This window comes from Gymnoscopelus microlampas (assembly GCF_963454915.1).
Source record: "Gymnoscopelus microlampas genome assembly, chromosome: 8".
NCBI classification, from domain to species: domain Eukaryota; kingdom Metazoa; phylum Chordata; class Actinopteri; order Myctophiformes; family Myctophidae; genus Gymnoscopelus; species Gymnoscopelus microlampas.
In genome coordinates this window covers 23,146,901-23,162,179 of record NC_139945.1, presented here as the reverse complement: position 1 = coordinate 23,162,179, position 15,279 = coordinate 23,146,901, and the positions used below count along the sequence as shown (strand labels likewise).

The window sequence follows — 15,279 nt, the reverse complement described above, 5'->3', positions numbered from 1 at the left end:
ACAATAAAACTTCAAACGCTTTTGAAAAACCTGAGTGTAATACACACACACACACACACACTCACACACACACACACACAATATAAAGTATGGAACTATAATATTATAATATTCAACAATGAAATCAGTGACTCAAATTAGAACTTTTATTTAATGCACCAAATATTCAATCCAGACATGTTCAATGTTTTTATTCATGTTTTTCAGGGACAAAATTCTCAGCAAGAAATAGTGTAAAAATGAAAATACAAAGTTTAAAAATGTAAAAAGGGTATTGTGTTGCTGTAAGCAGGCAGGTCTGGAGCGGGATAGTTCTGTCAGTCAGTCTAGTAAATGAGTCTCTGTAAACTTATGGAATGTTTTGTCTTGCCTTTATGACATAAAAACCAATTGTCAAAAAAAAAGAATGATGTCAAGTCAATGACTTCTCCTTGACAAAGAGGAAGCCCGGCAGTAACCACTAGGGGGCGCACTGGGACCAGCAATGAACCATGTGGAATTCAGTCAGTGTACCACAGGTGTGACCTTAAAAAATGGAGTCCCTCAGGGGTCTACACTAGGCTCCCCCCTCTCAGCTTGACGGAGTTCCAAATGGACCCTTACAGGTCAGTAACTCTGTGTGTGTGCAAATTTTGGTTCCACTGCTCTATTCTAAAATAGCAGAGTGTTGCGATGTGTTGTGAGCCTGTCGATTGGCTATTTTCACCCCGAAGGGAGGGGGGGGCTAGGGTTCAAGTGGTTATGAACCTCTGGTCACATGGAGCTAAATGTCTTTAGAACACCAATAAAAAATAAAATAAAATAAAAAACATATACAAACCTCTGTGTTTCAAACTCCAAACAGTAACTTCAATGATACAAATATCAGACATCTGGAAAATACATGGCTTCTTTTTGCTTACTTATTAAAGAAAAAAAGATTTAGGGTCCTTACAAACCGGGACTGTTTATTTAGTGCTATTAATTTGCATTAATTTTACTAATTAAATTAACAAACTGCTGTTTGTGTCATGAGCATCCACACAGAACGCCAATATTAACGCAGCGATAAAGCAACTTAATTCTTTTAAACAAGGTAGATTTTTCGCCGTAAATATAAAGCATCAACCTGTGTTGAGGCATCACCAAATTAACAGTTTGATGTAAAATAGTTTTTCGGATAGTTTATTATTCGTCACATTCCCGGTGTGTAAGGACCGTCTACTCCAACCCAGGGATTGGAGGAGAATCATGTCATTCAAAGCATCCCATGGTCAGCTTAGCCACGCCCGTTAGGCCACAAGGGGGGTTAACCCCACCATTGCTGGGGGTCGTCATTAGAACATGTGGGGGGGAACGTCGCTGGACACCAAACCAAGGTTTGATCCACCATCATCAACCCTTAAACCAGCCACAAATTATGTTCATGTTTTATCGTGAAATCGTATAAAAAAAAAAAGTTATCTTCTCGTCCTTTGACCAGCGAATAGGGACAGCGTCTGTCTGCGTCACCATGGGACCTTGCCTTGTCGTCATGGCAACAAACAGGAAATAACAGCGTCATATATATATTTATATATTTACAGTTAACATTTACACAAGTTGAAACAAACAAACAGACAAAAAAACTAGGATGTGGCACTGTGGCGACTGTGTAGTCTGACTGATACAGCACTCATAATGGAGTGAATACTATGATGTAGTATCCATACTGCATACCATGTAGTATGCAGTATGTATACTACGTAGTGTGCAGTATGGATACTATGTCGTATGTGCTATGGATACTACGTAGTATGCAGTATGGATACTGCATCGTATGCAGTATGGATACAACGTAGTATCCATACTGTGTTTATCCATACTGCATTGACACAGTATCTATACTGCATACTACATAGTATCCATACTGGTAGTCTCGGGAGCCAGACTGTTGCCTCCCACAATTTTCAAATGCTTCCGGCATACAGTCTAGAGCAACAGAAGCTCTTAACATGATCAGAGGATAGTGGATGTGACTCCTCCTCCCTGCTTCTGCTTTGTCTGTACAATTGTGCAAATTTGTTCTAATATAAATCAAAATAATCTAAGCATATATAGCTTGCTGCTTATCAGAAATGGAAATTCTAAAATAAAATGTAAAGATATTTTAAAATATATTTTCGTGAACGGAAATGACGAACAGATGAAAGCTTCCGCTCTCTGCTTTTGGGAGGTGTAGTTCCAGACTCTTATAGCATTCGGAGATTGTGGAATAGTTGTCTGGCTACGCAAGACTACCATACAGGTAGTTCCGTAGTATCCATACGGCATACTACATAGTATCCATACGGCATACTATATAGCATTCAGAAGAGTAGGTGTATGTGAATGGGTGAATGTAATGCACATCGTAAAGCGCTTTGAAAAAAGGTGCTGTAGAAATGCAGACCGTTAAGTATTCACTGCATACTACTTGGTATACAACACAGTATCCATACAGCCTACTGCATAGTATTCATACTGCACATATAATGTGACCTGATCTCTGTCATTTCCATTATCTGAACTTTGATCCACTGAAGAGTTGGGGTTGTACTTGAAATGGTATTTAGCCTCACTCTCAAGAGTTACCGGCCCGCAACTCCTCAAGTACTTCCTAATCTGGGTGGAAACATACAGTCGGTGTGGTAAAGGCGGTAAAGGTGTCCTAAAAAAACACAAACAATGGGCGTAGCTTTGTCATCAGTCGCCTTCACTGGCCGTTCAAGCCTATACAATCAACTTTGATGGATCCAGACGATTGGTAAGCAAAGATAGCCTGGCTATACAAGATTAAGGCAGAGCTAGAATGGTATTGAAACATGAAGACAGACATGTCTTCACAACACCTATAGATAATGTCTGGAACCGTTCTCTGACAGTGTTTGTTTACTAGCTTCAAATCTTTTATATATATTGCATATTGCTGCCCAAATATGTTTTGGGCAACAATATTTATAAAACAAACTGCTTTAACATTATAAGTTGATACCAGCACTTATTTAGTTTTAAGCTTTAAAGTTTTGTACCTTCAGACAGAAAGTCACAGTAGTTTATATTAAGTTGCATGGACCGTTTTATCTGGCTGGAAATGACAGAGCAGGACAATAACAGTATCAATAATGTGGGTCAAGTAGCAGTGGTTCTCAAACTTTTCAAGCTAGGATCCCACAAAATAATTATATTAAAACTGGGTACCCCCCACCCTGACAAGCATTTAAGTCATTAAAGTTTGTTTGACTCTTCCATGGATAAATATTGTGAATATAGCCAATTGGGTTGTGAGCATGTAGAATATTTGCCTCTATTCTTAATATTTGCCTCTGACTTTTTTTTTAATAGTATGCTGCAGTTTGTTGATTACTTTTGACGCAGTAATAGTCAAAAGTAATCAATGTGCCAGATACCCTGCATACACTTATACTGTTGGGTGCACATTACGCAAACCATCTGGGGACCCGTCAAAATCATTCGGTGTCCCGAATCTGACCCACAGTTTGAGAACCACTTTACTGTAGTATTAAGCCTAATTTATGCTCCGTTGCAGGGCGGTGTCGTGCGACAAAGAATGAATGGTGCTTTACTGTGTACTGTAGTAGCACTGTAGTATTCCATGTCTCATAACGTCCAAAAGGAAATACACAAGCTTTATCTCCTCAACTGAATGACATTTAAACAACTATTTACCGATGATGGAAACATAAGACTCCTTTTTCTCACAAACTGGATTGATGAGTATGATTATGTAGCAGTCAGCCAGCTGGTGTGACTCCATGACCCCACACACAATCACCTGATAATAAAAATAATAATAATAAACTATATCATATTAATATGGTGCAAAAATACCGAAGCGTATTGCTGGAACCGAAGAACATCATAACAAAATGAGATCAGTATCATGTTAGAAGATGAAAAGTTAAGTTATAATAGATTATAACAAGATGTTTTTTACACGTTATAAGATGTTTTTGTATTATGACTTGGCTGGTAGAAATGCTTGTATTTACCTTGTTATAACTTTATACATTTCGTTATAACTTCATAAGTTACGCCGTTAAGATGTGAAATGTTTCACGTTATAACGTGATAAGGTTTATATTGTTATAACAATTTTTATTACATTAAAACAATATAAGTTATCACATTAAAACAATAAAAGTTATATCACATTAAAACAATATACTGCAAGTTATCATGTTATAACATGAAACATTAAAAACAATAGAAGTTCCATCACATAAAAATAAGTTACCAAGTTATAACATGAAATGTTTTGTCATAAGTTACTACTAAATTACGTTATAGCGTGAAAGGTTTCACATTATACAAGCTCAAAACTACTGAGCTTATAGATCTTCTACTTTTGAATGACGCTGTAGTATGAACAAGTAGGGCGTTGATTTATGAAAAAAAACATATGGAGATCAGAGGTTTCTGCCTGACAGCAACGATTTTGCTATACCATAGGTTTGTATGTTATATCATGAAAAACATCTGAAAAACGAACCACCCAAGAGTGGAAAACAGCGTCATTTTTTATTACGAAGCCTAAAAGGCCAAACAGAAACGTAATTTTTCTTTAATCGCAATTATTTGTATGACAATTAATCAACAATTTAAATTGTAATCGTGACAGCCCAACAGGGGACGCGCACCTGGTCTATATCCAGACATGAAAAACATCTTGTCATAACAATAAAACGTTTCACATTATAATGTGATAGTGATAATTTCTTCTTTTCGTGCCAGCAATACGCTTCTGTACAAAATAAAATAAAATCCCAGTGGACAGAGAGAAAGAGGAAGTTACTGTCTGTCTGTCTGTCTGTCATAATAAAATGTTCTTTCATAAGAAAAAAAACATTAAAAAAAAACTGTTGGAAACCGTTTGATCACTTCTTGTCGATGCAATGGAGGACTCGCGGAGACAAGGTTTTGTGTCAGTTTGTCTTTCTGGGATGTCAGTCGGTTGGTTGATGGGCGTTGTTGTTGTCATGGCAACGTCCTGTAGTGTGGGCAGGGTCTACATGGCGAGGGGGGTTGTTGCCGCGGAGACGCTGGTGGTGGTGTGTTTGGGCGGGGCCAGCTCCAGCAGAGCGCGCACTGTTCCCGCCACCTGGGGGAGCCCTCGCTCCTCCAGAATACACACAGGAAGACACAACTGAGTCTACACAGACAGACAGACAGACAGACAGACAGACAGACAGACAGACAGACAGACAGACAGACAGACAGACAGACAGACAGACAGACAGATGGGACCGGGGGGGGGGGTGAACAGAAAGGAGGGTCATGTCAATGGGTGGATAAAAAAAACTATGATAATCACCATGATGGCAACGGAAAAAAAACTACTAATGAACAGCATCAAATAAAGATGAAATCAAGAGAATTAAAAGAACTGAAAGGAAAAGGACTGATTATGAACAGTACCGTGTGTGTGTGTGTGTGTGTGTGTGTGTGTGTGTGTGTGTGTGTGTCCTATTTTATACTTTGGTGTATGATAGTGTTGCATGAAAATAGCCTGACTACAAGCTCGCAATGCGCCATATCGCAACGATGTTAATGGCTTTTTGTTAAATAACAAGTGTACATTTTGGCCTAAGGGTGGCGCTAGAGGAAAGGTCATGGGGTCTCCAAAGTCAGTAGGGTTCACCTTGCAGTCTGCCCGTTAGTTTATGAGATACGTCTTGGGTGCAAGGTTGACATGAGGGTGGTCCTCGAGGAAAGGTTATGGCGTTACTCAAATTGTTACGATTCTCATTAGATTTTGAAATATTGCGTGCAAATGGAAATTTTACTAGAATTATAGTCATATACCAAAGACTATAAAATTGATGGGCGTGGTTATTTATGCCTAAACTTACCCCTAACCTCACAAAAACTATGCCTAAACCTAACCTTAGCCCTAACCGTAACCTCGCAAACACTATGCCTAACCCTATCCTTAATGCCTAAACCTAACCTCAAAACCACGCCCACCGGGGCAAAACACTGGGAGAAGAGTCCGGTACTTGTAGCATCAAGCCGCCTTACGCAACAGACAAAGGGGCTAGGCTCCTGACCTATGGGCCACATGGCTCGTTAACCGTTGGTTCCCAAGCCTACTTACTTAATCTCATTTTATTTCCAATACATAATAGTTTGTTGCTACTTGGCTCTCTACTCTACTTCCAAATGGATGACAGCTGGTGTCTGGAGCGTCCAGCTGTAGCAGGCAGCTGTCGATTACTGATCACTGATTAGCAGGTTCATGGTTACACAACATGAAGTCGCACTTTAAGGCAAAGGGAAACAGAAGGAGGACATTTTTGTCTAACACCTACTGATTGCCTTTCATGCTGGATTGACATGGCTTTAGACTGGTGCTTATACTTGTGCGGTACTTGTGCTTAACTAATAAGGCTCTATGCACAGCAGCCATATTGGAAAGAAATTGGGCCTCTTCCTTACTTTCTTCACAGGTCTTAGTACCAATGATACTAATGGAGGCTCTGTTCCATTTAGTATAGGACAGTGGTTCTCAAACTTTTTAATTTCAAGGACCACCCGAGTGTGTACAAATGGAACCAAATCCATTTGTACACTCTCAAGAGTTACACACCCATAAGGGGCCACTGGACCCCACTTTGAGACCCACTGGTGTAGCAGAGTGTTTCCAGTGAGCCAACATGCACAATATCAGCACCCTGACTCTGTTTGACCAGAATGGAACAAAACCTTAATTAGTATCATTGATAACACCCGTGAAGGAAGTAAGGAAGAGGCCCAATTTCTTTCCAATATGGCTGCTGTGCATAGAGCCTATTTGGGTTTGGGGGGAAAAGCGGTTTTGACGGTCGGACACGTGGTTATATGTTCAGTTCACTCTGTTGGCGGCGCAAGGTGGCAGTAGATCACGCACAACACTGACATGATTGACAGGTAGAACAAGGCAAAGCCAGCCAATTGGGTGGGAGGGGAGGTGCCAATGCAGGGCGGGGCCAAGGAGAGTAAAATACAGATCGTCCTATAAACCCCGCCCCCTTTCGCCTCTACAATCTCATCAACTGAACAGAGATTCTCCTGGTTGTGTGTGTGTGTGTGTGTGTGTGTGTGTGTGTGTGTGTGTGTGTGTGTGTGACAGGAAAAATGAATAAATAGATTCAACAAAACAGGTTCAATTAAATAAAAAGAAGATGAAAGATACAACAGACAAACAGTCAGGGGGGAAAACGGAGAGGAAGAGAGAGACATGTTAGTTGAAGTGAAATATTTATTACCTCTAGAAGAGACATTTAATATCTGTCTCTTATCCAGAGAGAAAGACAGTAGGACAGCTGAGAGGGAGACTGTGTAAGAGAGACAGACAGAAGGACAGCACTGTAGGAGAGACAGAAAGCGGGGCAGCTGAGAGAGACCATGTAGGAGAGAGACAGTAGGACAGCTGAGAGAGAGACCATGTAGAAGAGACAGACAGTAGGAGAGACAAGCATTTAGCCTGGCATGGCCAGACTAATATCACTGCGTAGATATTAGCCTGGAATCTCTGTGTCGAACCTATATTTCCGAGGGACAAATACAAAAAATGCCTCTGGTGATAAACCCGCCCCATATGTGCATACTGGGCTCTGATTGGTCCCTCGCAACTTGGGAGGGAGAGAAATACAATCTCAGTAGGACAGTTGAGAAGGAGACAGTGTAGGAGAGACAGTAGGACAGCTGAGAGGGAGACAGTGTGGGAGAGACAGACAGTAGGACAGCTGAGAAGGAGACAGTGTGGGAGAGACAGGCAGTAGGACAGCTGAGAAGGCTCTGGTAGGATCTAATCCTCTCCGTCTCTCTGAATGTGTCCATCTGTCTGTCTGCCTCTGTCTCTCCGTTTGTCTTACCTGAGGTACTCCAATCCTTCGACAGGCTTCCAGGAAGTTCTCAACGTTCCGTCGACATTTGGCCATCGTCAGTTTGGGCTGCGGACGACAGGTGTGTTTCACATTTGGTATCATTCTAAAATTAATGACAAAATATCTACTGAGACAGACATGTCCCCATGGCTTCTACATTTGCATCTACACTCACCACAGCGGGAGAGGGAACGTGGATGCTAGGAACAGAGCGCGGTCTCACGTGATTGGCCAGATGACACAACACCACCCCGTCCGTCAAAGCCGCTCCCAGGTCGCTAGGTAACGACACTTTGAGACGTGCCTCAATGTTCTACAGACAGACAAAGAGGTTAACATATATGTTGATTTCATTAATCATTAATTAATTTAGGAATATTAATGAGGTAACAGACCTTGCGGAGTTCCTCCACAAGCTCCGCCTCTTCCCCACCCAGAACAGGGGGAGGAGGTCTGGTTTCCTCTGGGTGGCTCTCTACTGGAAGAGACCAAGAGCAAGTTATGAGTAATTTATACATACTTCAACGTGTCCTGGTAGGATGGAAAACCAGCAGTACTAGAGGTCCTGGCAGGAAAGAAAACCAGCAGTACTAGAGGTCTTGGTAGAATATAAAACCAGTACTACTAGAGGTCCTGGTAGAATATAAAACCAGTAGTACTAGAGGTCCTGGTAGGATATAAAACCAGTAGTACTAGAGGTCCTGGTAGGATATAAAACTCCTCTTACCTCTCCTTTGGTCCTCTTTCTGAGTGAGGCGATACAGATAGCTATCCGGTCTCTGATTGGCTCCCCGGCAAGAGGCCACACCCCCAGAGGCAGGGTAAGATGTGGATTGGTTGGCTAGAAGGAGAGAAGAGGCATTGAGGGTTTTAATGAGAGATGAACCTATATTACTACTATGCTGCTACAATATCAGAGGAACCAAACTAAAATAATGTTTTACTCTTATGTACCTGTAAACAAGACATTTGGTGTTTCAAAGTATTTGTTGACATTGTTGATTAGACTTTCCTATTTGTCTCATCGGTTTAAGAAAGTAGGTAGCTGATATATTGCACTTTACCTTAGCGCTAGGTATACTCTTAGTTGCTTGTTTTAGAAGAGAATGCACTTAAGACTTCTGGTGATTAGTAGTTTTCTTGCCTACGTATGTTGAATGCACTTATTGTAAAAGTGTCTGCTAAATGACTGTAATGTGATGTAATGTAACAATAACGACCACCTTGAACCTTGATTAGAACTTCTTGTGATATAGAATGAAACAAGAAGTGACAACAGGACATGGTGTTGGTCAGAAGGTGTAATCTTACCTGTAGGAGACAAGGCTGTTGTTCGGTCTTCACCCTGTAGACACACGTTACACAACAGTTAATGAGGGAGACACACATCTTGTTTTAGACACAAACACATTTTCTCCCAAGAATTGAGTCAATATGCCAATTCCCCACCATGTGTATAGTGTCCGATAATGGTTGGGTCTGGGGAGGGAGTAGACACACTACATGTCTCCTCTGATAAACCAGTCATTAGCTGCTTCTTTTCACCTGACAGTGAGGGAATTCACCGGGAGGCCATAGCGTGTGTGGAGGAACACGCTATTCCTCCCAGTTCCACTCCCAGCTGAACAGGCTGGGAGTGAACTACATGTCTCTGCCATGCCTGGAGGAGTCACTTCCCATCGAACACGGCAAACTGAGTTTGTTGGAGTTTGTTGTATTCCCCAGATACAACTGAACGCCCATAGATAGACAGGCAGACAGACAGATACTCAGACAGAGACAGGTAGACAATTACTCAAACAGAGACAGGCAGACAGATGCTCAGAGACACAGACAGTCAGGCAGACAGAGACAGACAGAGACTAAGACAGACAGACAGACACTTAAGCCAAGTCCCGACCAAAGATTCGCAACGCAATGACTTGCAACTTGCAAACACATGTAACTAAAACTGGGGTTTGCAGACAGGGCAGTCCCTAAACTGGACAGAGACAGAGTGACAGACACATCAAGGCGAGGAGCAGAGATCGTTTACCGTTTCCATAGCAAATCAACCAATTATATTATATTGTATATATATTGTATACTCTTGAAAAATATGAAATAGCTATGCACTTTTCTTTCCTTTATCCCATTCGCTTGCTCCATTTTTCTCTCTCCCTTGCCTTTTGTCTAGTGTGTGCGGTAAAAAAGCGATGCATGTGTTTGTGTGAGAGAGAGAGGGACATGTGACGTTACAATGACAGCTGTCAGGGTAAGCAACGTGTTTGTTATCAGAAGATGCGTTCAAACTTTTTGTTTGAGATTGGCTGGACAAATTGAATCACATCACTTGCGAGTTGCGACGCAATAAGCCGGCATGCGCCGACCTGCAACGGGAGACCGCTGCATCTTTTCTCTGCAACGGTTTGGTTACATCGCGTTGCATTGGTGTGGACTGGGCTTCAGACAGAGAGAGACAGGCAGGCAGAGAGAGACAGGCAGGCAGAGAGACAGACAGACATTGACTCAAACAGAGAGAGAGACACTTAAAGCATGCAAGGTGCAGTACCAGTACCAGCAGACAGGAGGGGGGGCTGCTGTCTGCAGGAGGAGAATTACACCCTCCTACAGACTGAGAGAGAGAAGGGGGGGGGGGGGGGGGGGGGTATAGAAAAAGAAAAGCAACAAGTAAAGACCAGAACAGATTAAGAGAAGATTTTATCTTTAAAAGAAAATATTAAATGGAGCATAAACAAGGAATAGAAAGAGGGGTGATGTTTGTTGACACATCTCCATTGTGTTGATTGATTGTAGATCATATATTTTCAAATAGCCGGGGTGTAAAATAGGGCTTAACCACTTAAATCCTATACACTTCACTGACTGGAGTCCCCCAGGGGTCTACACTAGGTTTCAGTTTTCAGGGCAGTGAAAAGTAATAGTAATGTAGCTTTTTGTGGTGTGTTCATCACATTCTCGGGGGTGTGGCCAAGCTCTTACCATAAAGAGAGCAGAGTCATCTGTGTGGGTGGAGCGTCTGGAGGGATACACACTCTGAACGAACACACACACATACAGATAAAACACACAACCCAACATGACTTCCATAAAAACACACAGTTTTACAAGAATACATGACAGCAACAACAATAACAGAGATACATCACTCACCTCGCTGTCTGTAGGACTGGATTTACTGGGGCTCTGAGCTGCTTTATGCTGAAACACACACACACACACACACACACACACACACACACACACACACACACACACACACACACAGAAAGAAAAAAAAACACAGTACAGGACAATGATTACATTCATTTGGCAAGATTTTAACATTGAAATAAAAGGCAAATTTATTTTATTGTTTATTTGCACATTTAACACATTGTGTGCCAAAGGTTTATTAAAATAGGGTACGTTCAGTGCCTGCATAATCTTCCATCCACTTACGTTGATATGTTTCGTGCTGTAGAAGCCCCGACGCGGAAGTGCATGTAAACAGACGGCGGAGGGTCCCGACTAACGCCTGGAACAATAATATTTCTAACGCGATCCTCCATTGCAGAGTGATAGCCGATCGAAAACAATTCCACCACGTTAAAAAGAAATGGAGATATTAAGCTTTTAGTCAAGGAGTTAACATTGGAGCGGCCGACCGGAAGGATTTTTGACATGGATCCACATCCGGCCTCTCCTTCTCAGAAACTCCTTGGATGATCCCAAAGTTTCGTTAGGGCGCCCCACGTGGGCCCCACGTCTAAAAAAAGAAATGGGCCAAAAACGGTCCGGACCGTTTATGGCACATGTCGCATGGATTCTCAAAAAACGGTCCGGACTGTTTATGGCACTCAATGTGTTAAAAACAAATTTGTAACAACAGCAAAATATTAGGTTGTGCAAGAGATTAGAAAACCCTGTGGGGTTTATAAAGTTAATCTCACTCATTTAACAACAAAAATACAATAGAAATGGGTAATGAGAAAAATAAAAAGCAAACATAAATTATTTGGCAACATAAGTACAATATGGATTTTTTTCCATCTACAGTGTGTACTGCAGTATGTTTACCTTCAAGGAGTCTCTCTGTAGAGGTCGTGCTTTATGTCTCTCCTCTTCGTACCTCAGAGCGGCAAGTTGGGCCTCCCGCCGAACACGCTCCACGCCTCCTCTCTGACGGGCGGACAGACGGACAGGTATGCGAGTCATGTATGTGTGTTTCATGGACATTACTAGTAGTGGTGCAACAGTTAATTGAACTAATCGATAACAAAAATGTATACAATCGATTTTAATCAAATATTCGATTTTAGGAGGAAAAGTAATTATCATTAATATTTTTCCCCCCTAGTCATGATAGGCAACAAACATATTCTAAAATAGTAGAAATAGCCGATCTACAAGCCCGAGCACTTGTAGACCATCTATTTTCCCATGACACCGTTGTACAATGAAGTAAAAAATAGGACTTCAGTGATTAATCAGACTAATCGATTAAGTCAATGAATAAATGAAAAATTATTTGGGTTGATACGTTGATATAAAACAAAAAAACATGCTTTTCAATTGTTCAATGAATCGGAAAAGCAATCAATAGAATGATAAGAAATAGTTGCATCCCTAATTAGTAGCAGACAGACAGAGTGGGGTACCTGATTATGAGAGATAGAGGGCGCTGTTACACCATCAACCACACTCCTGAGACAGATAGACGGACAGACAGACAGTAAGTTAATATGTTAAGAGGATGTTAAATGGTAGGCTACTACACTCATGTCATACAATGTAAACATGGATGATTAGATTTAAGATCATATTTGGATCATGTTACTTTAATATTTGTTTTGTTTTTTATTTGTATGAATGAATGTGTCTCAAACGAGGTACTGAATTCTTCAATAGGCTGCATTTGTCTTTAACACATTGACCGCCAGAGGTTAATCTCATAATGTACTCACCAGTGCCAACGTTTTATTGTTGTTTTTTGTTTTTTTCACGTCGCCATAGACCTTGTTAAAATCCGTAAGATTGAGCTGTGCACTGTTTGTATACATCGCGGACATCTGCCTGGTTCGAGCAGTGAAGACCACGTGTCAAACGGGGCATCCATGTTGTAGTTAGAACGGTTTATGTTAAACAGTGATCACCGAGGAGAAAAAACTACAAGGAGAAAATGGGGTTTCAGTTTCGTCATTAGAACGAGGGCCGACGAGATTGGCAAAACCGGATCCCGATTAATTCTGTTTCCGGTGGTGTTACAATGAAATGGTCCGTGTCGAAAATTGAAAAAAGGTTTTTCTTTTCGAAAAAAAGGAAAAAGCACCACAGCCCGTAGGCTACGGGATCGGCGCTTTACGGTTGGATTTATCGGCCCGTAGGCTACGGGCCCGGCGGTCAGAGTGTTAAAGAGGCACTGAATTCTTCAATGGGCTGTATTTGTCTTTAACGAGGTACCGAATTCTTCAATAGGTTGTATTTGTCTTTAAGAAGGTACAAAATTTGATATCCTTGAGTATTAACAAAATAAATATCTTTCTGTATACAGTACAGTAAGTCATCAATGTGTTACGTTTCTCCTCTGTGTGTTAATAAACATGTGCATTCAATTGTAGTATGCGCTTCTAGTGCAGATCCAGATGAGTGTGTGTGTGTGTGTGTGTGTGTGTGTGTGTGTGTGTGTGTGTGTGCGCGCGCGCACGCACATACCTGTTGTGTCTCCTTGCATCCTCTGCTCTGGAGTCTCTGGAGTTGGTTTTAACCGGAGAACCCTGGGGATAGACACAAACACACACACACACACACACACACACACACACACACACACACACACACACACACACACACACACACACACATCAGAACAATTCAAACAAGACTAGGGCCCTACTTAAAACATGTAATACATGTGTCCGTTTACTGTACCTCTCTAGTAATACTACTGAGTCTCTATAGATACATTACAATACTCTAAACTTCCACACTCGCTCAATCCACTCGTGGCCTTTAGACCGGATCTCCCAGACAACGTAGTTTCCATGCCATAGCCAGAGGAGACGGTCCGGTCCGTCCAATAACAAAACAAAACTCTCTGAAGTTAACACTTGTTGTACATTCGCTGTTTCTTGCTCCAAGCGGCTTGGGGAGCTCACTCTCTCTCCGGTCTCGGCTCCTCCAAAAGCACATTACCATTTGGGACACGAACAATTTCCGAGGTCAAGCTGAAGGACAGAGTGCAGAGTGAGCGAGTGAGCAGAGATTTTGGTATTGGAATTTGGCGTAGGCGTGTGCGTGTACCTCTCTAGTAATACGTCTCTCTATGTACGCCATGAACTGAGAGCTGAGGCTGACGCTGGCTCTTCCTCCCCTGCGTCCATCGTCGTCCTCGTCGTCTCCAGGACAGCTGTCTATGAAGTCTATCTGCTCCAGGTCTGGGTCCACTGGGCACAGAATGAATGAATGAATGTCTTAATTGCAGACTCATGGTCCATAGAGAAACATACATACAAATACAATTACATACAACAAGGAATCAAATAAAAACAGTCCAAACGAACATGTTAGACAGGCCATTTGGGACAGTTATAAATACAGGCTTTTAAGCCAAGAGGAGTATCTAGTGCAGCTCTTCACAGGGTTACTTATACTGACAATGATACTATTCACAGACTCATCCAAGTGACACATTAAGTTCCGAGGAACAGCTTTAAAAGTATGAACTCTTGCAGCCACAAACATTTCACTAGTCTCACACTGCACCATCTAGGCCTTTTGAGTAAATTCTCATGGCATCCTTATAGGCTACTTGGAGTTTCTGAAAACTTGCTCTTTACACAGATACACTGGAGACAGTCAGTCATTCATTTCGTACAGATCTGTGTCCACTGAAGACTGACACACAGATACATTACGTTACTTTTCAGGATTCAAAATAAAAAAAAATAGCAAAAGTAGCTAATTTAATTCATGAAAAAACACAAAAAGGTAAGAATATGGAGAGTTCTGCCCTACAGCAACGATAATGAAACAACTTATCAGGAATAATTTAGATGATTCTTTATTCCAGGCGGTGTCGTAGGGGTGAAATATCTGTCCACCCACCACCACCGAGAATATGGTTTAGAGTTTTATTATTTTCCAAAACTCATTCATTCATCATACAGATGTATGTCCACTAAGGACAGGAACAAACGTCTTGGTGGACAGACAAAGTTTATCATATTGTCTCACATGTTCCGTTGGCCTGCAGGGACGGACCTCCTGGTTCTCTGCGTTGGTGTTGGTATTGTTGTTGGTGTTGTCTCTGCTCTCTGCTCAGCTCTGACACCCGCACAGGAAGCTCACTACACTCCTCTGTCGGCTGAACACACACAGGATGTAGTAGGGAATTAATACTGAATGATGGCAG

General features: G+C 41.7%; 1 protein-coding gene across 1 annotated transcript in view; it reads right to left on the bottom strand.

Annotated features, from left to right (window-relative positions):
- Positions 1–128: 128 nt before the first annotated feature.
- Positions 129–15,279, bottom strand: part of lrch3 (leucine-rich repeats and calponin homology (CH) domain containing 3) — a 29,024-nt gene continuing 13,873 nt past the window's right edge. The window contains exons 8-20 of the mRNA XM_084065121.1: positions 15,102–15,231; positions 14,169–14,311; positions 13,581–13,642; positions 12,527–12,572; positions 11,946–12,047; positions 11,040–11,087; positions 10,869–10,922; positions 9,198–9,231; positions 8,614–8,727; positions 8,282–8,364; positions 8,062–8,199; positions 7,875–7,952; positions 129–5,170 (exon numbers count right to left, since the gene is read on the bottom strand). Of these exons, the coding sequence (XP_083921247.1) occupies positions 5,027–5,170; positions 7,875–7,952; positions 8,062–8,199; positions 8,282–8,364; positions 8,614–8,727; positions 9,198–9,231; positions 10,869–10,922; positions 11,040–11,087; positions 11,946–12,047; positions 12,527–12,572; positions 13,581–13,642; positions 14,169–14,311; positions 15,102–15,231 (1,176 nt within the window). The 3' untranslated portion in view covers positions 129–5,026. The remainder of the gene's footprint in view (positions 5,171–7,874; positions 7,953–8,061; positions 8,200–8,281; positions 8,365–8,613; positions 8,728–9,197; positions 9,232–10,868; positions 10,923–11,039; positions 11,088–11,945; positions 12,048–12,526; positions 12,573–13,580; positions 13,643–14,168; positions 14,312–15,101; positions 15,232–15,279) is intronic.